The sequence below is a fragment of the Aquarana catesbeiana genome, linkage group LG02 (assembly GCF_042186555.1).
Source record: "Aquarana catesbeiana isolate 2022-GZ linkage group LG02, ASM4218655v1, whole genome shotgun sequence".
Taxonomy (NCBI): domain Eukaryota; kingdom Metazoa; phylum Chordata; class Amphibia; order Anura; family Ranidae; genus Aquarana; species Aquarana catesbeiana.
Genome location: NC_133325.1, coordinates 246,563,220 through 246,590,330, shown reverse-complemented (window position 1 = coordinate 246,590,330; position 27,111 = coordinate 246,563,220). Strand labels below are relative to the sequence as shown.

The following is a 27,111-nucleotide window of genomic DNA, read 5'->3' as shown; positions in this document are numbered from 1 at the left end:
CAATTAGTGGACCTCCAGCTGTTGCAGAACTACAAGTCACATGACGCATAGCAAGACTCTGACAGCCACAAGCATGACACCCAGAGGCAGAGGCATGATGGGACTTGTAGTTTTGCAACAGCTGGAGGTCCGCTAATTGCATATTCCTACAGGCCTGGGACACCTTTGGGCTCTCCAAGGAGAATAGTAATGTGGCGCACATAGTGCCCCCTCACCCTCTGCTCAAGCCCTGTTCCCAGCCACATTCCTGTCTGAATAATGTGTCCGAGTTTAAGGAGGACTGAAACCGGGACACATGATTCAAAACCCGAACTGTCTGGGTGAAACCCGGACAGGTGGCAACCCTACTTCCTCTGGAAACAAATACAACAGAAAAATCTCATTTCACCTTTTGCCGAGCGTGGTGGTGAGAAAGGTGGGCTTCACCATCCAGCGGACGCACATATGTGTCCACGGCGGCATGAGGTTTGTGTGCTGAGAGTGCGCTCCCAGACAGGCTCACGATCACTGTGAGAGCCAATCAGATCAATCACACGATACGGAAGCCACGCTGCTTCCTGGTGAGGTGAGCCTTTCAGTGCGCTTTAATGCATGGGCCAGCCATGCATGAATGGAAATGTATCTGGTTCTGCAGGGGCTGGCTGAATTTGGATCCATGTATGGGCACCCTGTACAGAAGTCTGTGTATCGACTGACTACTGTATAACCACCTTGTTGGATAAATGCCACTCAATCAGTGCAGCCGGGTATAGCCTGCAGTGCTGATCAGTGTGTTCTGATGGGAGGGAAGTCTCCCCATTGTCAGAACACAATAGCTCCATGGGAGTGATTCCCCCATCGTGAATGACACAATGCTTAATCTTCTTAATCTCTTGATTGGACATTAAACCTATCCATAATATGATTGTATATACAATTGTTACATGTATCACACAATTACACAATATTTTTTGATCTTCTTAATGATAAAATGATTGTATATAAATTCATTCTGTTTATGGCCACCATGTGTGACGCATCAAAGGATTTTTTTTTTTTTTATCATCTCCTGATTGGTCATTAAACCTATCAATAATATAATTATATACATAAAATCATTACATGTATGACCACCATGTATGACCACCATGTATGACGCATTGACTAATCATTTTGATCTTCCTATCGATAAAATGATTGCATATAAATTCATTCTGGTATGGTCACCATGTGTGACGCATCAAAAGATTTTTTTTTTTGTATTTCCTAACTAGATAGTAAACCTATTGATACTATGATTGTATATAAAATAATTACATGTATGGCCACCATGTATGACGCATCAAACAATCTTTCTGATCTTCTGATGGGATATCAAATGATAAAACGATCGTATTAATAATCATTCTGGGTATGGCCACCATGAAACAATTATTTTTGATCTCCTGATTGGACATTAAAGCTATCGATCATACGATTGTACATACATGGCTGTGTATTATTGTATGTATGTGTATTATTGTATGTGTGAGCTTCCTGATGACGCATTCTATGATGCGAAACGCGTAGAGGCTGCTGGGAGTTTTTTCACATTAGGTGACCGGACGTGAACGGGAACGAGGCTTGGAGCGCAAGCCGAGCGTGAAGGCCGCAATACAACACCAGGCGGACCATGCAAACAGCCCAGTACCCGTCCATAACTGCTGGATAAGCTTTGTGCCGGCTCGAGGGCACTTTTAAATGTGAGTTGATATTTTTTCTGTGAATTTTAAATAAACAGTCCAAGCATATTGCGCTATGATCGTTTTTTGTCCCTTATGCTTTCCAATGAGGAACATTAGAGCACAAGTTTAGCCGGTGAGGAGTGTTACTTAGGTGGAGTGGTTATCCCTTGAATGAACCAAAGGCGCATCTTTAATTAAGCATCTGGTGAGTGGCCAATCTGAATGGTGGAGGTGTTTCACTCAGTCACATATGATCACTGAAGGAACATAGGAGCACGCCAGTCACAATATATTACCAAAGGATTTTTTGCAGCACGTTTGAAGGACTTTTTTCATGTACTGGATAATATATGGTTATATTTCTGTTTGATTTAGAGTTATAAGATTATGCACATGATTTTATATTTTATTATTTTGCATAAGTGATTCTTTCGGATCAATAGGAAGAGAACATTGCAAGTGGTGGTTATTATGGGAGTAGCGCATTCACACACACCAACCAGTATACATGGCTGTGTGTATGGCCACCATGAAAGGATTATTTTTGATCCGCTGATTGGACAATAAACCAATTGATAACATGATTAATTATATATAAAATTGTTCCATGTATGATCACCATGTATGACGCATCTTTTTGGTCTTCCAATTAATAAAATGATTATATTATGGATGATTGTATTATTGTTTCTAAAATCATTCTGTATATTTCCACCGAGTATCGAACAATCTTTTTGATCTTTTGATGGGATATTAAATGATAAAATGATCGTATATAAAAATCATTCTGTGTATGACCACTATTAAACAATTATTATTGATCTCCTGAATGGACATTCAACCTATCAATAATTTGATTGTATATAAAATAATTACATATATGACACATATTTTTGATCTTCTGACGGGATATTAAATGATAAAATGATCATATATACAATCATTCTATTAGATTGTTAGCTCTTCTGAGCAGGGCCCTCTTAATCCTCTTGTATTTTATTGTATTGTAACTGTATTGTCTCCCTTTTATATTGTAAAGCACTGCGTAAACAGTTTGCGCTATATAAATCCTTTAAAATAATAATATTAATAATATGACTACCATGTATGACGCATTTAACAATCTTTTTGATCTTCTGATGGGATATTAAATGGTATCTGTGTATGACCACCATTAAAACATTTTTATTGATCTCCTGATTGGACATTAAACCTATCAATAATTTGATTGTATATAAAATAATTACATGTATGACACATCCTTTTTGATCTTCTGATGGGATAATAAATGATAAAATGATCATATATATATATATATATATATATAATCATTCTGTATATGAGCACTATTTATTATGACACATTGAACAATCTTTTTGATCTTCTGATGGGATATTAAATGATAAAAATGATCATATATAAAATCATTCTATTAGATTGTAAGCTCTTCTGAGCAGGGCCCTCTTAATCTGCTTGTATTTTATTGTATGTATAAATCCTGTATTATAATAATAATATGACTACCATGTATGACGCATCGAAAAAACTTTTTTGATCTTTTGATGGGATATTAAATGATAAAATGATTGTGTATATATAATCATTCTGTATATGACCAGTATGACACATCGAACAATCTTTTTGATCTTCTGATGGGATAATAAATGATAAAATTATCATACACACACATATATATATATATATATATAATCATTCTGTATATGAGCACTATTTATGACACATCGAACCATCTTTTTCATCTTCTGATGGGATAATAAATGATAAAATAATAATATATAAAAATCATTCTGTGTATGACCATCGTTAAAACATTTTTATTGATCTCCTGATTGGACATTAAACCTATCAATAATTTGATTGTATATAAAATAATTACATGTATGACACACCTTTTTGATCTTCTGATGGGATATTAAATGATAAAATGATTATATATATATATATATATATATATATATATATATATGTATATATATATATATATATATATATATATATATATATATATATATATATAATTATTCTGTATATGACCAGTATGACACATTGAACTATCTTTTTGATCTTCTGATGGGATACTAAATGATAAAATGATTATATATATATTCATTTTATCATTTAGTATCCCATCAGAAGATCAAAAAGATTGTTCAATGTGTCATAAATAGTGCTTATACACTGGATGATTATATATGATCTTTTTATATCCCGTCAGAAGATCAAAAAGATTGTTTGATGTGTCATCTGGTCATATACAGAATAATTATATATATATATATATATATATATATATATATATGATCATTCTGTATTATGAGCACTATTTATGACACATTGAACAATCTTTTTGATCTTCTTTATAGGATATTAAATGATAGTATGATTGTGTATGATCTCCTGATTGGACATCGATCATAGGATTGTATAGAAATAGTTGTGTGTATGGGCAGTATTAGATGATTGGTGTTTTGTGAATGAATGTGATGACATCTGTCATGTTGGGGGGGTGGGGGGGGTGGAGTCCCCCTGGATAGGACAATAATGTGAGTACACAGTGATATGTCCTGTGTATGTCTCTCCTCCCTCTCCCCCTCTCTCTCTCTCTGTGTGTCTCTCCTCCCCACCCACTGATCGTGCAGTACAGGCAGAGTACTCGCAGTGATCAGAGGCCATTGCCCTGTGAGATCCCTCCTGTGGCTCAGAGCTGGGAGTGAAGTGAATGTAGTCCCGCAGAGCCAATGAGCACGGACCGGATGCGATATATCCTCTGGGACAACAACTGCTCTGTTCCTCCTCACTTCCACATGACGCCATTTACTGCCGTACAGCCCCGATCATCACACTGCAACCCGCAGCCCTGTCACCCCGGCCTCACTCCGCTCATACTACTACTCCTCCCAACCTACTACTACTACTCCTAACTTTGCATCGCATTGGATGTACGATTCCATCGCCGGATCTGGACCAGGACGGAGCCTGCAAACTTTCCGGAGACACGAGTCCTTACGGTGAGTGCGGACTAGGAGGCCCTCCATCGGGGTCATGTATGTGTACACACGGGGGATCCTCCTGAGAGCCGGATCACCATGGGATCTACTTCAATACATCCTCCATATCACACTCCTATTCAATTCTTAGCAAGTCCACATCATGTGCAAGATTGCACACACCATGGGACTTCGTAGGGACCTACTTCATCACTTTGCACCCCCTTCTTAACTTTGGTTAAAGCCCAGATCATGTGCAAAACACAAGATTGCAAACGCTGGGACTTTAGAGGGACTTTTGGGACTTTAGAGGGACCTGCTTCTCAAGATTGCATTCACACAAGAAGCTTCTTAACTTTGGTTAAAGCCCAGATCATGTACAAAACACAAGATTACAAACACTGGGACTTTAGAGGGACTTTTGGGACTTTAGAGGGACCTGCTTCATAAGATTGCACTCCCCTAAAGCCCAGATCATGTACAAAACACAAGATTGCAAATGCTTTGACACTTTATAGGGACTTCTAGGAACGTATAGGATCCTACTTTATTAGATTGTGCCTTTTACACCCCTATAAGAGTTGTGTTCTTTTTATAGAAAGCCCAGATCATGTGCACAATAGGTTTACAGACACTATGGGACTTTATAGGTACTTCTAGGACGTTATAGGCACCTACTTCTTTGGATTATGCCTAGTGCACCCCTATAAGAGTTGTATTCTTCTTTTTTTTAAGAGAAAGCCCATGTGCAGAATAGAAGATTGCAAACGCTGTGGGACTTTATAGATACTTCTGGGACCTACTTCATTAGATTGTGGCTATTACACCCCTATACAAGTTGGATTTGTTTTATAGAAAGCCCAGGTCATGTGCAAAATAGGTTTACGGATGCTATGGGTCTTTATATGTACTTCTGGGACCTTCTAGAGACCTACTTCATTAGATTGTGCCTATTACACCCTTATAAGAGTTGCATTATTTTATAGAAAGCCCAGATCACGTGCAGAACAGGACATAGCAAACACTATGGGACTTTATAGGTACTTTATAAGGACCTACTTTGGTCTAATTTAGAATATTCTACTTCCTATAATAAGTTTCCTAATTTTGTTCATAGTCCAAATCATGTACAAAATAGACGATTGCAAACACTGTTCGACTTTTTAGGTATTTATGGGACTTTATAGGGACCTACTTGATCTCATTTAGCAAATTCCGCCCCTCTAATGAGTTTCCTAACTTTTTTTATAGCCCAGATCATGTACAAAATAGAAGATTACAAACACTGTGGGAGTATATTGATACTTCTGGGGCTTTATAGGTACTTGATAAAATGTTGCATATTACACCCATATAATAGTTGTATTCATTTTCAGTAAAGCCCAGATCATTTACAGAGTAGAAGGTAGAAAGGTTTATGGGACTTTTTTTTTTTTTTTTACATGCATGATACAATTTAGCATATTGCACCCGCATGATAGGTTTCCTAATTTCCTATAAAGCCAGATTATGTACAAAGTAGAAGATGGCAAGCTCTATAGGATATAACTTGATACATTTAGCATTTTCCACACATATACATTTCTTATTTCTCTATAAAGTCCAGATTATGTACAAAGTAGAAGATATCAAGCTCTGGGACTTTTTTTGTACTTGCATGATACAGTTTAGCATATTCCACCCATATAATAAGTTTCCTAATTTTCTATAAAGCCCAGATCATGTACAAAGTAGAAGATGACAAGCACTATGGGACGTTACTTAACACCTAGCATATTCCACCCATATAATAAGTTTCCTAATTTTCTATAAAGCCCAGATCATGTACAAAGTAGAAGATGGCAAGCTCTATGGGACATTACTTAATAACACCTAGCATATTCCACCCATATAATAAGTTTCTTAATCCAGATCATGTACAAACTAGGAGACCAACCCTATGGGACATTTTAGGTACTTGATAATATGTAGCATGTTGCACCCATATAATGTGTCTTCCTTCTATATAAAACCCAGATCACGTGCAAAACAGAATGTAGCAAAGCCTATGGGACATTTTAGCTGCTTTCAGTATATTGCACCTATATAATAGCATTCAGTATATTGCACCTATATAATAGTTTTATTAGTTGTGGATAAAGTCTGGATCATGGCCATGTAGGTGACCCCAAGCAGTGGTGGAGACCCTTTCACACTGTGGCGATCCAGGGACAAGTCCCCCCCCCATGCAAATCCCCGCATTCTGTTATTATGTAGCCTCCGCCAGGAGCGGAAACGTGGCTTGTTTTGGAAAACTGTATAACAAGTTGACGTGGTCTACTTGTAAGGAACATAACTTGTGGAGGGCTCATCAACAAAGTTCTTCCCTACTACCTGGACTTGTAGGGGTCACTTTGGATGGCTTTGGGGGGTGTAGAGTCACTTTTTTGGTTTATTTTTCTGTTGTTTTTAGTGTGTTGATCAGCCTCCTGCTATCTTTACTCAAAGTTTCCACTCTGTGGTTTGCATTGAGTTCTATTTTGACTTTCGAAGAGGATATATCTTGTGGCGTTGAGCAGCTTCGGAAATGTTGTGGTCTAGTTTAAAGAGCTATTTCTGTCTTTTCACCCTGTCCCCACAGTAAACTCCTTGCTCCCCCCCCTCCTCCCTTTTCCCTCTCTAATCCTCAGTCTGATCACACACTCTGCTCCTAATGGGCTTTTCAGAGGAGGGGATTGAAAGGAGGGGGGGGGGGGTTGGCAGAGGAAACCTAGAGACAGCTCTACAATTCACATAGCCCATCCAGCATCAGGAAAACAAAATAGTGTTTGTTTGCTGATCTTTTTTTTCCTTTATCGCATCAGCTTTGCCTTTAGTGTTTATTTATTTGACTGCAGATGCAAAATAAAAAATGTTTCTTAAGACTAGCAAAGAATACAATGTTATAAAGTGGTAAATCTTCTTTTGCAATAATGCTAAAAGTTGAATCGGTGCAGAAATCACTTACCATAACTGGGTAAGCTTTTTTTTTTTGGGGGGGGGGGGTTTAGATGGATCTCCCCCTTTTTTTTCTGCTATGAGAAGTTTTTACTGGAAAAAAGTAACCAGGATCAGCACTGTTGTACTTTTATTATTACTCCTCGTTAAGCTGTTTATCTTGTTGACCTCGATTGACATTTACAGAACTCATAAGAGTATTGTTGATGTTGTCTTAGTTGTGCTCACCCTGGATGGCTGCTCTTTGGTGGTGATTTACATTGGTGGCCTGTGTGTATATGTGGGGAAGACCTGCAGGAAAACATGACATATCCTCTCCTCTATATAGATTACTTCCTGCCATTAATGAACAAATACCTTCTATGTGAAGATAACCTGCTGAAAGCATGATGAATGGCTTCCTGCTCTCCAGAAAGATTTGCATTATATGCTTGTATATATGGACCCTATTTTTATTATGATTAATTTTAGGCGAGTATATATGTGTGTGTGTGTGTATGTATATATTATATTTTTTTCTTTAAATCAGCAAAATTACATTTCATAAAACTCAACTACATTTCTTAATAGATAGAGATATATATATATATATATATATTATACTTATTTTTAAGTTTTTTTTGTAAACAGTCATCAGCATATTTATAGACTGAATTCCCGTGTAAAAGGGCAGACATCTAACAGCGACTTTGTGTTTTTTTGTTTTGTTTTGTTTTTTTATGTTGAGGGATATCAACTTACTTTTCAGTTCCACGCTTTGACTAAAGATTCGCTTGACTAGGCTAGACTTGGAAAGAAGAGAAGTTCTATAGCATATTGAGGAATTGTTACTCTTGGTTCCTTTCACTTCCTTCTAATTGAACGTATTTTCAGGATGTGTATCTGAGCAGTGGTTTTTGAGAACCATTTTGTAATGTAAATCAGACGTCACTGATTTTGGAACTGTGCTTCCTCTTTTATTTAATGTTCTACATTCCTTATTCAACTGTATACTAGTGAGGGTTTAACAGAAGGAAGGAAAAAGTTTTCAAACGGCACACTCTCAGCTTAATTTTTGTTTAGCACGTACAGCGCATTGCGTATTTGTTGTTGGTGTATTTGTAGTTTTCCATATTAAATGCCTGAGCAATGTTTACTTCAAAAGTAGAGTGACATCTTCAGTTTACAAATTCTATGTACTTCGGTTACACAACTTGGGTGTGAAAATAGTACTGGCTTCAGGCAAGCCAGATCGCTCCTGTTATAGTAATGGAAACATCCATAAGTTTGTTTGCTGCATACACGTCTAGTAAAAAGTGTCATGTGTACATGGAAGTGGCTTAACAATGCATTAGAAAAGGAGCGCTATGTAACCAATGAAATTAACAGGGACAAAAAAGTCAATTTGCGTTGAATACACATGCACATGTATACGTATGCAAAATTGTATGTGTTAACATATACAGTATATAGCTGAATGCATGCACTGCAGGGAGAATTGAGGTGTATAGGGTTTGATTTACTAAAACTGGAGAGTGCAAACTCTGGTGCAGATGTGCACACGGTGGCCAATCCGCTTCTAACTTTGGCTTGTTTTAAGCTTTGACAAAAATAAAACTGGAAGCTGGTTGATTTCTATGCAGAGCTGCACCAGACTTTGCACCCTCCAGTTTTAGTAAAACAACCCTATAGTTGAATATAGATAAATTAATTGTATGCAGAAATATGCCAGGCCAGGTAACTACTATACTTATAAATTAATGCCTCTTTTAGACTTTTATGTTTTTGGTTTAAGAAAGTTGCCCCTTTTAAAATGGCCAGATGGCTCCTAGAGCTAACTATCCGGTCAATAATTCTATATATTATCCTGTCTAATCAATATCATTCTATATAATAACCTGTCTAATCAATATAATTCTATATAATTGCTGGTCTAATCAATGTGCTTTATTAAGTAAATTGAAGTGTGGATAAAAATAATCCAAATACTAGCAATTTGCCTATATTCAGATATACCTATAGTGCATTTGTGCATGACATAATGCACTGAACTAATAGGAGATGTACATTCACCTTTTGCTTCACATAGGCCCTGGATAGTGTTTGCACAGCAATGATCACAATCCCTTCATTGTCAACTAACTTAACAGAGAATGTGCTGTGTGCAGAATGGCTGCTCAGTGAAACAGGCCCGGATCTATAGATCTCTGCAATTAAAAGGGCTCTTCATCCATCCAGAAAAAAAACGTTGTAAGGGTAATAGCATCCTGTTTGTGCGACATGTAGTAAATTCCATGAATAATGTGCATTATTCAACCCATCCTCATCTGTTTTAGTGAACGGGTCCTTTGGCCTTGTGTATCAAAGCCATGAAACCGTAAAGGACTTGTGTTGTAAAATGCAGGTAGTGTTTGATATGCGAATAGTCAAGTGTTCTGGCTATTGTCATTCACATCGCAGTGACCTGAGTGAAAGAGGGGAGAGAGTTGGATTATGGCAGCTGGTTTCCTGTTACATGAATATAATTGAAGAGGAACCTGGTTTCCATACACCTGTTGAGACATGTTCACATACGAGAGGAAGGCATAAGCTTCCTTTGTCGTGGTTGATGCAATTTGTGTAGTGTTTAGAAGCCGTATTCACCTTGTTTTATTGTTGCTCTCCTGTTACTTGGCTGTGACCTGGCTGGTCATATGTGGTAATATTTGTTAGCAGTGTAATTGGAGGTTGTGCGATGCAATAAGACTTTTAGTTCTTGCAAATCTGAGATTTTCCTGCATGCTTGTAGATCTTTGCTCTCTCGTGTTTTATAACACAAAGTCCAATAAGTCAAAAGGGATGGTGCTTGGGGAGCAATTTGTCCCAGAAGCTACTTCTGTTTTGTTATATTGTTTGGCCTACAGTTGCCTTTAACATAAGCCTGTCATTGGCGGCCAGATCTTGGTTATAATTGCCAAGAGCTGCCATGTTTACTGGTGCAAAGTAGAGTCCAGACCAGGGATCATCAAACTTTCCTATGTGGCCAGTGTGAGTAGAAAATGTCCTAGGAGTAAACAGTGCCCCATCGTTGGTATCAGTGAGAGAAATGGTGCCCCATTGTTTGTGTCAGTGGGGGAAATAGTGCCTTGTATTAGTGTCAGGAATCGTGGCAAGGATTGCGTTTAGCTCCAGGGCCATAGTTTGGAGACCACTAGTCTAGACAATGCAACAGTTGAAGATTGGCACTGAGATTTTCCCGGAAGTATTTTCCTTGAAGGAACAGTCACAACATAGTCATCCACCCCATAACTACTCCTGGTAGTGCTCTATTTGCGACATGAATAAAAATTGACTTGTCTTTGTGCAGGCTTATCAGTGGATATATAGTTATCTCCATTATGTACATTACATAAATTGTATTATTAATAATTTCACATTTTATCTATTACATAGAAACATTCCCATTGTATACAGTATAACGTTCTGTAGCACAACTTTCAGTAGGACAGTTGTAGTATGTTATTTCTCTTTGGGCTTTATGATGTGTAAGGAATTCTCACGTGATCCCCTCCCCCATCCCCTACAAACTCTTAAAGGATTCTTTTTATTGCTGCTTACAGGAAATATTTGAGAACAGGATGTATTAGTTTTAATGCTGATGACTTAAAGCAAATCCCAGTTGAATAGATCACCTAATAATTTATGGCCCTGCCCAGGTTCTAAAGGGGCTTTAAATACTGAAGGCTGAGTTCACTCTCAGACTTCTAAATGACAAGTTGACACCTAGATTTCAAAGCTCATTGTATACATAGCCTCAATTTTGTATGCAAGAAATAGGTTACTTTGTGTAGCAGAAGTATTAGAATATCTATTTATACTTTCAAAAGCAACAGGTCATCTTACATTGATTTTTGCTTATGATAAATTCATATTTTTTTCAATTGTGCATCTTTTCCTGGATTAAGTTGCCGCTAAGCCTAGTAACTATAGAAAAATGAGGGTTTGCCAAAAATCTCAAGGGCAAATCTGAAATCCAATATATGTAATGGTGTGTCCACCAGTACCTAAAACACAGGTTGTTTTGCAAAGACTTGTAGCATTTTTCAACAAATTCTGAGATACTTAAAGGGCTTTTCCATGTTCATAAAATAGAAAAACGCTTCACTTGTGCTCCAGTGGGGATTAGTGAAGGTATCTCGGGCGTCTACAGATATTCTCTGTCCTATAGAGACTCAGGGGCTGGCGGAGTACAGGGAGCACAAAGCAGCCCTGGACTTGTGAACACATTGCTATAAGGGATCTTGTAGACACAGTTGAATATGCTTTCCAGGTTATCAGTAAAGTAAATTCATTGGGGGTTTTGGGCCCAGCAGAATGGTTTTGTACATAGCCACTTCAGGCTACCTCAAGACTTAGGTATATGTTGTAGCATTCTTCAAATTTGACTACCAAAAATGAAATCGGTTCTGTATATTTGACCCATTACCTGTTCCACCTTGTATTACTTCAAAAACTGATTTTTTTTTTTGTTAGCATTTTTTCTTATTTGTGACTAAAACCTTAAGATATATTTTGCATGAATCATTAACAAAATGGATGACTTATGTTTGTTTCTCTCAACAGAATTTCAGATGTGTTCTCGGTCTACTGGAGTGAAAACTCTTCAGAGTACTGATGGAGACAAGAATACAAAATGGCAGCGGTACCCAGCCTTTACTCCAGACTCGGCGTGACAATGGGAGACCCCGTGGTGACATTGACTCTAGGGAAATACTAACACAGCAAGTTCATGTGTTATCATTGGAACAGATTAGAGCCATACGAAATACTAATGAGTATACAGAAGGACCTACAGTGGCTCCCCGGCCTTGGATTAAGCCTACTCCACATCAAACTACCCAGCACAAAAATGAAAGGGTACACACGGTAACAGACCAGAGGCAATTTTGCAGGAGTCCTCTTGCTCCAATGCATTCCTCATCTCCGGCATCTTTTTCACGATCCACCAGTACTGCGAGTACGGGATCTCGGAGTAGTACAAGGACAAGCACAAGTAGCAATTCATCAGAGCAGAGACTTTTAGGTCCATCCCACACATCATCTGGGCTGGGTGCTGACCGAATCATTCGGGTGCAACCCAAGGTTGAGCTGAAACCAGAGGAGTTAAAACCCTCCAGCAAAGAAGACTTGGGCTTACATGCATACAGGTGTGAAAGCTGTGGGAAATGTAAGTGCCAAGAATGCACTTATCCAAGGACTCTTCCCTCTTGTTGGGTTTGTGACAAGCAGTGCCTTTGCTCAGCACAGGAGGTTGTGGACTATGGAACTTGTGTTTGCTGTGTTAAGTGCCTGTTCTATCATTGCTCAAATGATGATGAGGACAATTGTGCTGACAACCCCTGCTCCTGCAGTCAGGCACATTGCTGTACTCGTTGGTCTGTCATTGGTGTTATGTCTATGTTCTTGCCTTGTTTGTGGTGTTACCTTCCAGCCAAGGGTTGCCTTAAATTGTGCCAGGGCTGTTACGACCGAGCAAAAAGACCTGGATGCCAATGCAAAAGGTCAAATACAGTATGTTGTAAAGTGCCACAGTTACAGCCCAGAAACTCGGGGAAGCCAACATAGCAGATGGAGTTAGAGCGTAAAAGTAATGGACTTTTAACACACATATGCAATCATAAAAATGGTCATCTTGGCACAATTGGTAGATAGCTGTGTTTCCTGTTTGCAGTGAAATGCTTTTTTTTATGTGCTATCTTAACTGATAGGCTTGTTAGAGATCCTTTAATCAAGCTCTGCCTAGGGCACAGTGTTCTGTGACACACTTTGTATAAGCTAAAGCAACACAGACACTCCTACATAACTGTGCATTGTTTGTGAATAATACTTGCAACATTTTTGTAATTTAGCAAATGACTTTTTTTTTTTTTTCTGCCAGAGATAATGTGCTATATTTTTGTATATATTATTTACAACTGTGAAATATAGTGCCACACGATTTGGCACAATCACAAAAATGTACTAATATACATTCAGTGGAATGTGAATCTATCCGTATGGTTAGATTGTGCTTCACCTTATTGAACCTTAATATTTCTACTCTTTGGACTTTCTGTATATTGTACAGTTACGTTAAGAGTCAGCCTTTATTTTCTAATTTTTTCAACATATTGTTTAGTGTAAAGTATATTTATTTGAAGTTTTATTATTTTATAAAAGAGAAATATTTATTTTAAGAGGCATTTTACACAATGTTCCCCCTTTTTTATGATGTCAGTTTCTGCGATTAGGGGTGACCGATGCATATGTTCACAACAAAATAGAAAATATATTAACGTTTGAAATTAAACTTTGCAAGTGTTTTATTTTTTTTCTAATGAATATACCATATGCTGCTAGGAATTGAGTGGATGCCATTGTATATGAATGTGTATGCCTGCTGTTTCCCAACATATGTCATTTTTTAGTGTTTTGGGAGCAACACATGCCCCTCCCAGCAGCAAATACTGTCCATTGCTTTGCTACTGAATTTGGTTGCAAGGAGCAATTATCTGGTATTTGTGGGTATGGAGGAATATAGGGCTTGTTGCCTTCCTCTCGTGGCAATGCTGATATTTGGTGATTGGTCTAGTGCTGTAATGTGGCAATGGGGTCTTCAGGCCCATGTAGGCTCTTTAGTGGTTTGACATGAAAAAGCCTCATCCTTGCCAAATCCTTTTTTTTTTTTTTTCTTTTATGAACTTTAACAATATGAAATGTGTAACACTAGGGTTTATTTACTAAAGCTGGAGAGTGCAAAGCTAGGCTCACTTCTGCATAAAAACCAATCAGCTTCTAGCCTCAGCTTGTTCAAATAAGCTTTGGCAATAAAACCTGGAAGCTGATTGGTTTCTATGCAGAAGTGAGCCCGATTTTACACTATCCAGCTCTAGTAAATAAACCCCACTGTCTTGCCAGTGCCTGTTCTTCCTCCATGTTTCACACCAGTTGGTGCTTAGTCCTCCAATAAGCCCCTTCTAAGAAGCAAGTTGGTGGAGGATGAGCAGGGTCTGGTGCACGGGTTACATGTAATGCATTGTTCACTATAGATTAAAGTTTATTGAAGAGTAAAAGGATTTGGTGGTGATGAGATGACTGACTTGTGTCTTTGGGGTTAGGACGGGCCCCTCTGAGCCAAGGCATCTGGGGGGCTAGTAGTGAAGCCAAAAGTATGCCTGCATGCTACTAGTTTGACTTGAATCTTACACAAGACTTTTTTCTTACTCACCAATCCTTCACCCCCCCATTCTCTTTAAATGCGGAGAGTATGTGCTGCTAAGGGAAAGGGTATGAAGCAAACCTGTTGCATTGCCCAGCATGGGCCAAGCACAGGTTGCTTTAACTGACTCTTTAGAAAATACACGATGGGCACTTTACAAAACAGAATAGCATTTATGAAAGTTGACTCCAACTATTTTCAAACGTTTTTTATTAAAGGGGTAAAAATACCACTGATATTCAATGACATAGCCATTAAAAAGGTATTCTTTAGTCCAGTACAGCAATTTTAACTCTGGTTTCTAGTTTTGCTGCAACTTTTTGTTTTGTGCACTGCTTTTCTGAATAAACCTCAGGAAGAAAAATATGCAAGCTGGCATTTCTTGTTTTTTTAAGGGTGCAAGTTATTGGGCAAGAAAGGCACTAGCCTGCAACATGCACCTGCATGTTTGGGGTCATGACACCTGATATGAATGTTCTTGTTCTTTGTCACCAAATAGTCAAGGAAGGTGACCGCCCTAGATCATACACCTTCAAAAACCAAGTAAGGAATGGCTGCTGCCATATTCATTCTTTTCATATATATAGTGCAAATTAATGATGCGCTCTGTTAAAGAAACCAGTATTATTCCATGTTCTAAATGGTGTTATCAAGGCTAACAAAAGCAGTTTTATGTGGTTCAACAGCATTGCTCTTTACTTTATTAAATAAAGAATTTACTGTGATCCTGTGCCGTGTTGATTAAAGAGAGAACTTTAGCTGCAATCCCTTCCCTTTTTATACTGAAATTTTGTTTTATTCTTTTTACCAGAAATTCACAGTTCAGTAAAATGGATTAATTCTAATGTATGCTAAGTTCTATGGCTTCATCCTCTTGAGTGCCAAAAGTATTTTGCAAGAGCTATTGTCGTATGGTTGCTGCTCTGTGCACAAGTGTTGGCAGCTTGGTGGCATCCAGTGCTCCAGTGTACAGGCCCTTGTTTGTGTTCCCTGGTTCCCCCAAAAGGCTCTTAGACTGGAGAGTAGATATGTTCAGCATGCCTACTGGGAAAGCCTGAGTGCCAGTCCTCTAGGCGAAAAGCCGAAACTGCTCCCTGCTTCAAGTCTTCTAGGCCAGGTGTCTCTTAGTATTACTTTGCACTAAGCATGATTGCTTGAGCCTTGATATTCCCAAGCTGTCTATCCAAAACATGGCCAGTTATTAAAAATAGGTTAACAATTTTATTGGGAACCTTCTTTTTAGAGGATCACAGTGCATTGAACATTTGACCCCAGTTTTTGCTTTTTATCAATACCAATACTACTAATTAATAAAAAAAAAATTATATATATATATATATATATATAGAGAGAGAGAGAGAGAGAGAGAGAGAGAGAGAGAGAGAGAGAGAGAGAGAGAGAGAGAGAGAGAGAAGCAGCTTAGCGCACTTTATTTTGATATCCATAGGCTATGAAAGGGGCCAGTGTCTCTCTTCCCTGGTAGCCGGAACTCCAGGAGCTGGAAATGATAAATCACAAATTATACAACGCTTAATGTGCTGTCAACTTGTTGAAGCTCTGGCAAGCAAAATATGTAATCATGTGACCAGTACAGTACACATCCAAGCTAAAACGTTCTCGATTTGTAATCATGTACAGTATGCAATGTCACTGGCACATGCAGGAATGCTGTGTATTCAGACTGGTTCCTAGCTGCTCCTCTGACATGAGACATCAGTAAGTTAAAAAGAAACTGCAGTTTGCTCACATAAATTGTAATAAAAACATCTTTGCCATTCTGAAGTTTCCCCTCCAACCACTTTGCATATTATTTTATATATACTGTAATTCTGTACTTGCCACATATGCTGCAGAAATCTCCCTCCACCAAGTCTGGCTGCATCCATTTTAACTGTGGGCAGCTGAAGCTGCTGACTGTTCACTTCCTGGATTTATACAGACACACAGAGGCACACCTCCAGCTCTGCAGCTCTTTGGCCCTCTTAGGACTAACCCCCCCCCTTCCTGGCAAACTCACGAGAGTGAGAGAGAGAGAGCTGTGCATGATGTCATAAGCCTAGGCTTTTTACCAGAAGATTTAATAGATGGAAAGTTGAAAAAAAATGACTGAAGTTCCACTTTATTATTAAAGCCTAACTCTCTTGCCTGTAAAAACCATTCATATTTGTCTTTTTCATGTTCTTGCCTGCAAGGAGTAAAGGGATTCTGGTTACTATCTGTAAAAAAAAAAAAAAAATCTTATAAGCACAGCACAATTTTATAAGCACGTTTTGTTTTAGTGACATGATATTGGGGACTGTATGTGAGTTTTGCCATTTTTTTGAGTGTTGGGAGTGTGAGTGAACGTAGCTGGGCTGATTTACTAAAAGGGTTGAGAATCCCACTCACTTCATTCATCTTAATTATCCAGTTATGTGCACATGAAAAAAAGTAAACAAGAATTTACTTTTCACATGATTGGATAATATGACTATTCAGTTTGTGTGAATATTTTTAACTTGTAGTAAACCAGCCTTACAATTGGGTTAATGTAATTGTGTCAATAGAGAAATAGCCCTTAAAATTGCTGTCTGCTAGGTTATTCTGATTATACATACTGTACTTGTTTGAGGTTAGTGATTTAAAACTTGTATAAGCCAAAAGCAAAAATATACTGTATATATTAGCTTACCAGTCCTTTGATGAGATGGCACATTTGTTTTCCTTTTCTTTCACCTGGTAATCCAGCTAATTGCACACTTCCTCTCCCTTTTGATCTTGTCACTTCCTGTGAGATGGACAAAGCAAAAAACAGGTTTTTCTTGGGTAAACTATGAATATCTTCCTTCTCTATGTAACAGAGTTAACCTTGGCTCCCTCCTAGAGCTGCACGATTCTGGCCAAAATGAGAATCACGATTTTTTTGCTTAGAATAAAAAGATCACGATTCTCTTACGATTCTCTTAACATAAAAATCTTTCACATTATACAAAAAAAAGGGGTTAACTTTACTGATTAGATTTTTTTTTTTTTTCAATTCATTAATTCATAAGTATTTTTTTCCAAAAAAATGCATTTGAAAGACCGCTGCGCAAATACAGTGTGACATAAAATATTGCAACCACCATTTTATTCTCTAGGGTGTCTACTAAAAAAAATATATGTTTGGGGGTTCTAAGTGATAGTCAAGTTAAAAAAATTATTTTAACTTGAAACCAACAAATGTCAGAAAAAGGTTTAAGTGGTTCAACTGATAAAGAATGTTTTGTTTTTTCTCTTCCTTTCTTTTGAGGCTGTGGCTTCAGAAGAGCAGAGAGAATTCTTTGCATAGAAAGAATTGTGAAACACTTTAGTCAAGATCGCGATAACGATTCTTGACGATTAATCACGATAACAATTCTTCACGATTAATTGTGCAGCTCTACTCCCTCCGCAGATACAGTGGAGAAATGAGTGTAGCCACCCAGGCTTGTCATGTCTGTTTTTTCCATTACATTGAGGATGACTGGATTGGTAGTTTTTACAATAAAGATAACAGAGGGGTTTATTTACTAAAACTGGAGAGTGCAAAATTTGGTGAAGTTGTGCATGGTACCGCCAATCAGCTTGTTTAATTAAGCTTCAAAAAAAAAAAAAAAAAAAAGGAAGCTGATTGGTTTCTATGCAGAGCTGCACCAGAGTATGCACTCGCAAGCTTTAGTAAATCAACCCCATTGTTTTGCTTATACAGTATGTTCTTGGCCTGGAAAATGAAAACTAAGGCAGCCAACACATCTAAAAATTGGTATGCTATGCTACTATGTATTTTAAGTATTTAAATCGGGCAATTAGCATTGCCTGAAGAAGTCAGCATAAGCAACCTGAACCTGATGGATTTATTTTGAATGAGCAAGATTTGGAGATTTGAGTTAAAGGAAATTGACAGAGAAAATGCTTTAACCGTTTAGAAGTCTTTTGCCCCACCTACGGGGCTTAAGTATGGGGATTTTCGATGGTCAAGCCCTATAGGTTGGCGAAACATGTCAGAGGAGCATAATCAGAAGCAGGGGCGGCCCGTCCATTAAGGGCGCTCAGGTGCCGCCTCCCCTATCCTTGCCACCGCCACCCCCTATCCATGTGTCCGGCCCCTTTCAGGATGCCGGGCACATGAATTACAGTGGCAGGGGTGTTTTTTTGAAGCACCGATTAGAGCCAGAGGCTCTAATAGGCTTCAAATTAGGATAGACTCCAGGCGCAGAGCATTGTGCTCTGAGCCCACCCAGGTGTGTTAGAATGGTGAATGAATATTCACTATTCTCACGCTGAATCGCCTCTCTGCCAATCAGGAAGTGTGGGTCTGAGACACGTTTCCCAATTGGGCGAAAGGAGAATCATTCCAATTGGTCTAGGAGGAGGAGGGAGGAGACACACGGCGAAAGTCGCTGTGACACCATGAAGGAGAGCAGGGGATGAGCAAGAAGCTGTAAGTCAGGAAGCGTTGCCCACCATAGAGAGGAAGGAGAAGCCGCATTGATGCCGAGGAGGAGAGCAAGGGAAGGGGAAGTCGTTGCCCGTTGGAAAGTGTTGCTCACCATTGATGGGGTAAGTGCCGGGCTTGTAACCAACCAGTCCGGGGGAATGGGAGGGTGTTACCTGTTTGACGCCTTTCCCTTTAAAAAAATTGCCACCAGCTGCCGCTGTCCATAAGTTTAGGCTGAAGCCATATCTTTACCCCTCCTATATAGTGGCTGGTTTCCAGTGTGTGACATTTTCACCTTCTGTCTTCCGATATGTTTCAACTAGCCTGGATGAGCTTGTTTGACTGCTGGGGAAGTTTTGCCCGGCTTTGAGCGGCACTCCACGTTTTTGTATACTGGTCACAATAGCTGCTCAGAAGGTTATCTAATATGCTGTATGCAAGTAAAATGCTGCCCTAGTTGTGTAGTTCTTGCAGTGTATTTTTCTGTCAAAAAAAAGAAATGGCATAGGAGGTAGGAAAAAATTGTAACCGCTTCAGTAAAGATTTTAAAAAATCTCTCATCAAGCCTTCAAACTGCCCTTTACCTTGAGAATGTTGGATATAGATCCAAGATAGTGGGCATATAGGTTACATTTTTTTAAAAGAAGCTTTTAGCAAGTTTCAACATGACTTTCATCAATCTGTTTTAGGGTTCTGCACTGGAGCTGAAGGATTATTTTAAGTGTTAACTCTCATTTTCATTATTTTCTAAAAAGGTAAACTAACAGCCTTCTGCATTGTATTGATCTTCTCTGGTTGGTGTGCACAGCCGGTGTAGAAGTCTGGGGGATTTAAAATCTCCACTCTTCTCTCACTTCCTTCTGCAGGTCCTCCAGGACAGTTCAGAGCACTTATGATTGGTCAGTCCCTGGCTAGAATACCTGACAAGTGTTCTAGCCCCTCTGCAAAAAAAAAAAAAAGTTTAGCCTTCAGTTGTACTTTAAAGGCTCGTATACACTATAAGAAAATCGGGCAAACATTTTCGTCCAGAGAATTTTTGTACGATTTTCGGATAGTGTACACACCACTTTCGACAGCCGATTCCGAATTTTTGCACGAAAGTTCCTGGCGGGTCAAACTCCAAAATTTTTCTCGCACAGGGAACAGAACAAATGATTTTCGTTTAATGTGTAACGTTTTCGTACGATGTTCGTACAAGAAAAATCAGAAAAGAAAGACTCCGCATGATCAGAAACAATAAACAACAAAAAAGCCCTTGTCGTATGAGATTTTCGTCAAAATTTTTGTTCGTCGGTTCCGATTGGCTGTGAAACAACAAGGAAAATCGGACAACCGTTCACCAAATTTTCTTATAGTGTGTACTCTGCTTAACCTTCCTTCTCCGTTTAAAAAGTGTTTTTGTTCACATCACTTGAGAAATTTACCTTCACTTCCTCTCCTGGCAGGAACTGAGGGCAGTCCCCCCCAATTAAATTACAGACAGCAATAAAAATACCACAAAGGCTCCAACTCTTTCCTTCTATTCTCAAAACAAAAACAAGGAGGCGGAAGTTAGGCTTTAAAAAAAAAAAGCTGCTTGGAGCCTGTTAATTGCTATGTAAATACTTTTTGAATCTTATGCTTTTCAAGCTGGTTTTACAAGCCAAGCTTAAACAATGCCTGTGTATTTGATGCACTATTCCCTCAAATACATTCTGTCATTTTAAGAAAACCAAATGCTGTTGACAGGTATGTACCTGCTGGAGCTCTTAGTACCCTCCTGTCATACTAAAATACCATAGACAAAAATGGCCAGTGCACTAAAAAAAGAATCTCAAATGTTTGCTGAGATCTCAATATCAAAATTTTTTTTTTCAACACTTTTGACATTCTCTTTGTGCTGGCCAATTTTTGCTGTGCCTCTGTTAGCCATGCACCCTGCAACTAGTGATAAAGGTGAAGGTATGGCATGCATGATATACAGCATTACTATGCTAGGCTTTGCGCAGTGGCAGTATCATAGCCAATGAGGTTCAACTGAGGCGTGTTTATTGCTAATTGCTTCTCGGCCTTTTGGCTAAGATCGAGTGTAGTATCTGTTCTTATCAGTTTCCAGAAGGTGGCGCTTGCTTCCATCCCTGATCTATGGCGAGATAGAGATGGGATTGCGGTTGCTATGCAAAACCTGCTGGAGTGAAGGTAACCCGGAGTGGTTTGTAGCCGAAAGGGAAGCCTTCTGATGGGGACGGAGAACCATTCGGTCTTGGCGGAGGGTCGGGACCCTGGCCTTCTGGCCTAGATTGGGGCAGCTCTAGCTCCGGACAGTTATTCGGGAGAGAATGCTGGCTCCCCTTTCTCCCACCAGGGGAGCGGCCAGTATTTCCCGAATGTAATTAGGTAGGAGGGACGGAACGATGGTGAAGCCTGATGGCAAGGGCTCTCACCAAGCTTCCAGAACTCCATGCCTTCCTGCCTGGGGTGGGGGCTGCTGTGGTCTGGGCTGTGGGTCCGGGTTGCTTTGAAAAGCCAGTGGTGAATGTGCCCCTGAAGTGGCAGTTCAGGGGTGCCGTACAGTCACTGTGTTTAGGCACTTGATTTTATGGCACCATGGTCACTTCACCACTACACACGTTTTTCACACCTGCCTCTTGGGCCGAGCCTTTTGGCTGGGACCAGGGGAAATTTTTAATCCTGGCCGGAGGGCCGGCCTTTGTATTACACAATGGTCACTTTTCACTCTCCCACCTTCCTATCCCCCCACTCTTTTTATTTAATCCCGTTTGTCACTTTTTTGTATTTTTTTTTTGTTTGATATGTGTACACGTTTTGTCACTGTGGCGAGTAGGGTGTGGGTCCTCGGGCCTACTCTAAATGTTTTGGGAAGGGGTGGACATAGGCCTTTTGGCTTGGTTCGCCTTCGCATTTGGGGGTTTCCCTTCGGGGGAGCCCCACCTGTACTTGGGATGGTCTGTTTCGGCAGACCTTCCAGTAAACGGGGGTCCGCCTGGTTTCGGCCAGATGGACCCATTGTATAAGTACCTCAGTCCCTGTCTGGAGCCTAACGCCCCGGGGGATCAGGGTAAGGTATTTCCCTAGTGGAGGACTCTGAACACCCGTTGCACGTTTTTGTGTTTCACTCTTTGTGTGTGCACTTTTTTTGGCACCGGTTGGAAGTTTTTGAGGTGTGTTTCACGCCACTGGCTTTCCAAAAAAAAAAATTACTATACTAGGCTGTTTTGATCAGCAATCGCTCAGCATTTCCTGAGAGTACTAAAGCCTGTCTGACCCTTCTAGCCTTCTGCACACTCCAATTGATGGTAAAGAAGACCATCATGGTGATGACCCATTTGGAATATATGAGGGTGACTGTAGCCTGGCAAGCTCTGACACTACCAGGAAGTGTCTGAGCTTTGTCTGTCAGAGGGCCTTGGAATTCGGGAGAAGCAGGATGTATTGAAAGCTGCTGCTCACCAGGAGGAATAGGCTAGCTGTCATTACTGATCTCTTCTTATGAAACTGCTAGTTTCTTGTCAATGCTGATCCAGTAGCTTCCATATTTAAAGCTGAGCTTCACCCAAAAGGTAAAGTTCCACTTTAAGACATCCTTCCCCAGTGCTCTGCCTAACACTGCATGTAATTTCGGGGGGTAGCTGTATTTGACAGGTACCCGCTCCCACGTCTGCTTAAATCACCTAGTTGATCCAAACAGAATTTATCCCCCCCCCCCCCCCCCCCTGTAGTCTTCTGGGACACATCATAGGTCCCAGAAGACTGCAGGACCATTCACAAAGCACAGCGCAGCTTGCACATGCACAGTTAGGATGCCAGTGCTGGGAATCCGAAGGCTAGTGAAGAACTATCCTGGGTGAGGATTGTGCTGAATCCTTTGACAGGTAAGTGTCTTTTTGTTAAAGGTCAGCAGCTATCAGGGGTGTCAAACTGGCGGCCCTCCAGCTGTTGTGGAACTACAAGTCTCACCATGCCTCTGCCTGTGGGAGTCATGCTTGTAACTGATATCCTTGCAATGCCTCGTGGTTCTGCAACAGCTGGAGGGCCGCCAGTTTGACACCTGTGAGTTATAGGATTTTTTAGCTGCTGACTTTCATTTATTTTCTTTTTTTACAGACTGAACCTCCTCTTTAAGCGTCGGGAGTCCCGACTTTATCTGCATACTTGTTCTAGGTCCTTAGAGCATACAAAACACTGCCTTACAAGTAGGTCAGCAATGACTGCCTTTAGCTCAATGAATAGCTTATAAGCATAGAAATAATACGTACATGATGTATATTTGAATAATTAGCCATTTATATTCTTAAATTTCATGTTATGAATAAGGTCTGTCTGACTGAGACAAATGATTCTCTAATGAAGTGAAATGGTAACAATACAGAGGGTAAGCAAAGGTATTATGAACTTTGCCTATTCTTGCAAATGTCATATTTTACATTTAACCACTTGTCAACTAGGCCAATTCTGACACTTCTCTTATATATGTAAAAATTAGTGTTTCTTTTTGTATGAAATTACTTAAAACCTAAATGTTATATATATTAGCAGAGGCCCTAAAGAATAAAATGGCAATCATTGCAATTTTTTATGTCACACAGTATTTGCGCAGCGGTTTCTCAAACGCAATTGTTTTGGGAAAAAATACACTTCAGTTAAGTAAAACAAAGTATAATATATAAACCAATTTTTTTGTAATCTATGAAAGATGATGTTACGCTGAGTAAATAGATACCCAACATGTCATGCTTTAAAATTGCCCACGCTCGTGGATTGGCGGCAAACTACGGTACTTAAAAATCTCCATAGGCAAAGCTTTAAAAATTTCTAAAGGTTACAAGTTTAACTTTACAGAGGTCTAGTGCTTGCAGTAATTACTCTTGCTCTTATGTTGCTGGCGATACCTCACGTGTGGTTTGAACACTGTTTTTATATGTGGGCGTGACCTACGTATATGTTCACCACTGCACGTGAGTACGGAAGGGACTGGGGTGCTTTAAAACAATTGGCGTCACTCTGGACCTCCTAGACCAGTCATGGTGAACCTTGGCACCCCAGATGTTTTGGAACTACATTTACCATGATACTCAACTACACTGCAGAAGGCATAAGCATCATGGGAAATGTAGTTCCAAAACATTTGGGTTGCCAAGGTTCGCCATCATTGTCCTAGACCAGCGATGGCAAACCTTGGCACCCCAGATGTTTTAGGACTACATTTCCCATGATGCTCAAGTACACTGCAGAGTGCATGAGCATCATGGGAAATGTAGTTCCAGAACATCTGGGGTGCCAAGGTTCACCATCACTGTCTTAGACCATAAGGACAAACGGAGGCTATTTTTTCTCAGCTTGTCTCTTTTACCAACTGCCGGTTTGGTTCTCGGGGCTACCGATCATCCAGGTAAGACCGAGAAGCACCGGGAAGGTTCCACTTGGACCACTTTTATCGGTTAGAGAATCACCGGCTGAAAACAACAATACTGGGGTTACGGCATATTGTTGCAGCCATAAACTTGGTATTCCACTTCCAACCAAGGACATCTTTTGTCTTTGGCCCGGTTAAGCAAGCGGTAACTTTTTTTTTTTTTTTTTACTCAAAATACCACCATGATTGGTAATACTAATGTTTTCAACTGCACTATATATCCTCTGATTTTTTTTTTTAATGACAGGTCCACTTTTTTTCTCTATTAAAAATATATATTTACTGATCACAACTAAAGGATGCTTTAAATAATGCTTTAGAGTTATAAATGGCATTTTTCAGTAGTATAACTTTCCAGATTCTCTGCTTTTGCAGTTCTTGCTCTTATTGGAAGCCTTTAAACTACTTGAGCTGTTAGCAAAAAGAATAGCAGACCTCTGCGAATGACACACAGGAATGCGGTAAAGCCAAAGTGTTGATGTGCCTCACTTGAAACAAATAGTCTGCTTTCAGGATATGTCTGTTCTGGAAGGTTACCTTCCACTGAGGTCAAAAACTTGCCACTGCCAAGTTTCCCACTGAAAGTCTAGGAAATGATTTACCTGGCTTATTAACAAACCATCGTTTCCTGTTCTGAACATTTGTCTCAAGTCTTAAAGCAGACATACGAAAAAGAAAGGTCAGGAAGTTTACTTGCACACTCCTAAATCTCTGAACAAACCGTGGGCCATGTATTACACCTTTCCAGGATTCCGGCCAGCAAAAACAAAATAAGATCAATAAATTAAAAATGTTCGGCAAGAAGTTCATTTTTAGGCTTCCAAAGGATCAAGCCTTGCAAATGTTTAAATGGAGTTGTGCAGTGTTGAAATTCTTCTCATATGAGCTTTGACTTCTTTAAAAGAGTAAAGAAAAATGTGAAGTATGTCATTGTAACCAGATCAGATTTCCCCTTTCACACTAGTCCCAAAACAGAAAAATAAGATAGTTGCTATGGTTTATCACATCTCATACACTATCAGTGCTTCTTGTGCTGCTTTAAAGCAGAACCCTGGGATTAAAAAAAACAAAAACACCATTAGTACACACACACACACACACACACACACACACACACACACACACACACACACACCATTAAACAGTTATCACATTTGTGAAATTTCTTACCATTTAAGAGATATGATCGATTTAATTTTCAGGAAGTCAGCTCTGTGATTCAAAAAATGCATCATAAACACAAAGTATGATAGGTTAGAGCCTTAGAAATGCAAAGCAGTGCAGCGTATCAATGTCCACCAGAGCCAAAATGTCAGGGACCACCAGAGCTGAATGTCAGGGACCACAAGTGCCAAAATGTCAGGGACCACCAGAGCCAAATGTCAGGGACCACAAGTGCCAAAATGTCAGGGACCACCAGAGCTGAATGTCAGGGACCACCAGAGCTGAATGTCAGGGACCACCAGAGCCAAATGTCAGGGACCACCAGAGCCAAATGTCAGGGACCACCAGAGCCGAATGTCAGGGACCACCAGAGCCAAATGTCTGGGACCACCAGAGCCAAATGTCAGGGACCACCAGAGCCAAATGTCAGGGACCACAAGTGCCAAATGTCAGGGACCACCAGAGCCGAATGTCAGGGACCACCAGAGTCAAATGTCAGGGACCACCAGAGCCAAATGTCAGGGACCACAAGTGCCAAATGTCAGGGACCACCAGAGCCAAATGTCAGGGACCACCAGAGCCAAATGTCAGGGACCACCAGAGCCAAATGTCTGGGACCACCAGAGCCAAATGTCAGGGACCATCAGAGCCAAATGTCAGGGACCACCAGAGCTGAATGTCAGGGACCACCAGAGCCAAATGTCAGGGACCACCAGAGCCAAATGTCAGGGACCACCAGAGCCGAATGTCAGGGACCACCAGAGCCAAATGTCAGGGACCACCAGAGCTGAATGTCAGGGACCACCAGAGCTGAATGTCAGGGACCACCAGAGCCAAATGTCAGGGACCACCAGAGCCAAATGTCAGGGACCACCAGAGCCGAATGTCAGGGACCACCAGAGCCAAATGTCTGGGACCACCAGAGCCAAATGTCAGGGACCACCAGAGCCAAATGTCAGGGACCACAAGTGCCAAAATGTCAGGGACCACCAGAGCCGAATGTCAGGGACCACCAGAGCCAAATGTCAGGGACCACCAGAGCCAAATGTCAGGGACCACAAGTGCCAAATGTCAGGGACCACCAGAGCCGAATGTCAGGGACCACCAGAGCCAAATGTCAGGGACCACCAGAGCCAAATGTCAGGGACCACCAGAGCCGAATGTCAGGGACCACAAGTGCTGAATGTCAGGGA

At 40.1% G+C, this 27,111-nt stretch overlaps 1 protein-coding gene and 1 pseudogene across 1 annotated transcript; both read left to right on the top strand.

Moving 5' to 3' along the window:
* The first annotated feature begins 4,337 nt into the window (after positions 1-4,337).
* On the top strand, positions 4,338-13,994 carry SPRY2 (sprouty RTK signaling antagonist 2). Its single transcript, XM_073614359.1, has 2 exons — positions 4,338-4,732; positions 12,269-13,994. The coding sequence occupies exon 2, from the start codon at positions 12,320-12,322 to the stop codon at positions 13,268-13,270; it is 951 nt and encodes a 316-aa protein (XP_073470460.1). The 5' UTR covers positions 4,338-4,732; positions 12,269-12,319; the 3' UTR covers positions 13,271-13,994.
* Positions 13,995-21,317: 7,323 nt separating this feature from the next.
* On the top strand, positions 21,318-21,382 carry LOC141130209 (U4 spliceosomal RNA; annotated as a pseudogene).
* Positions 21,383-27,111: the final 5,729 nt, after the last annotated feature.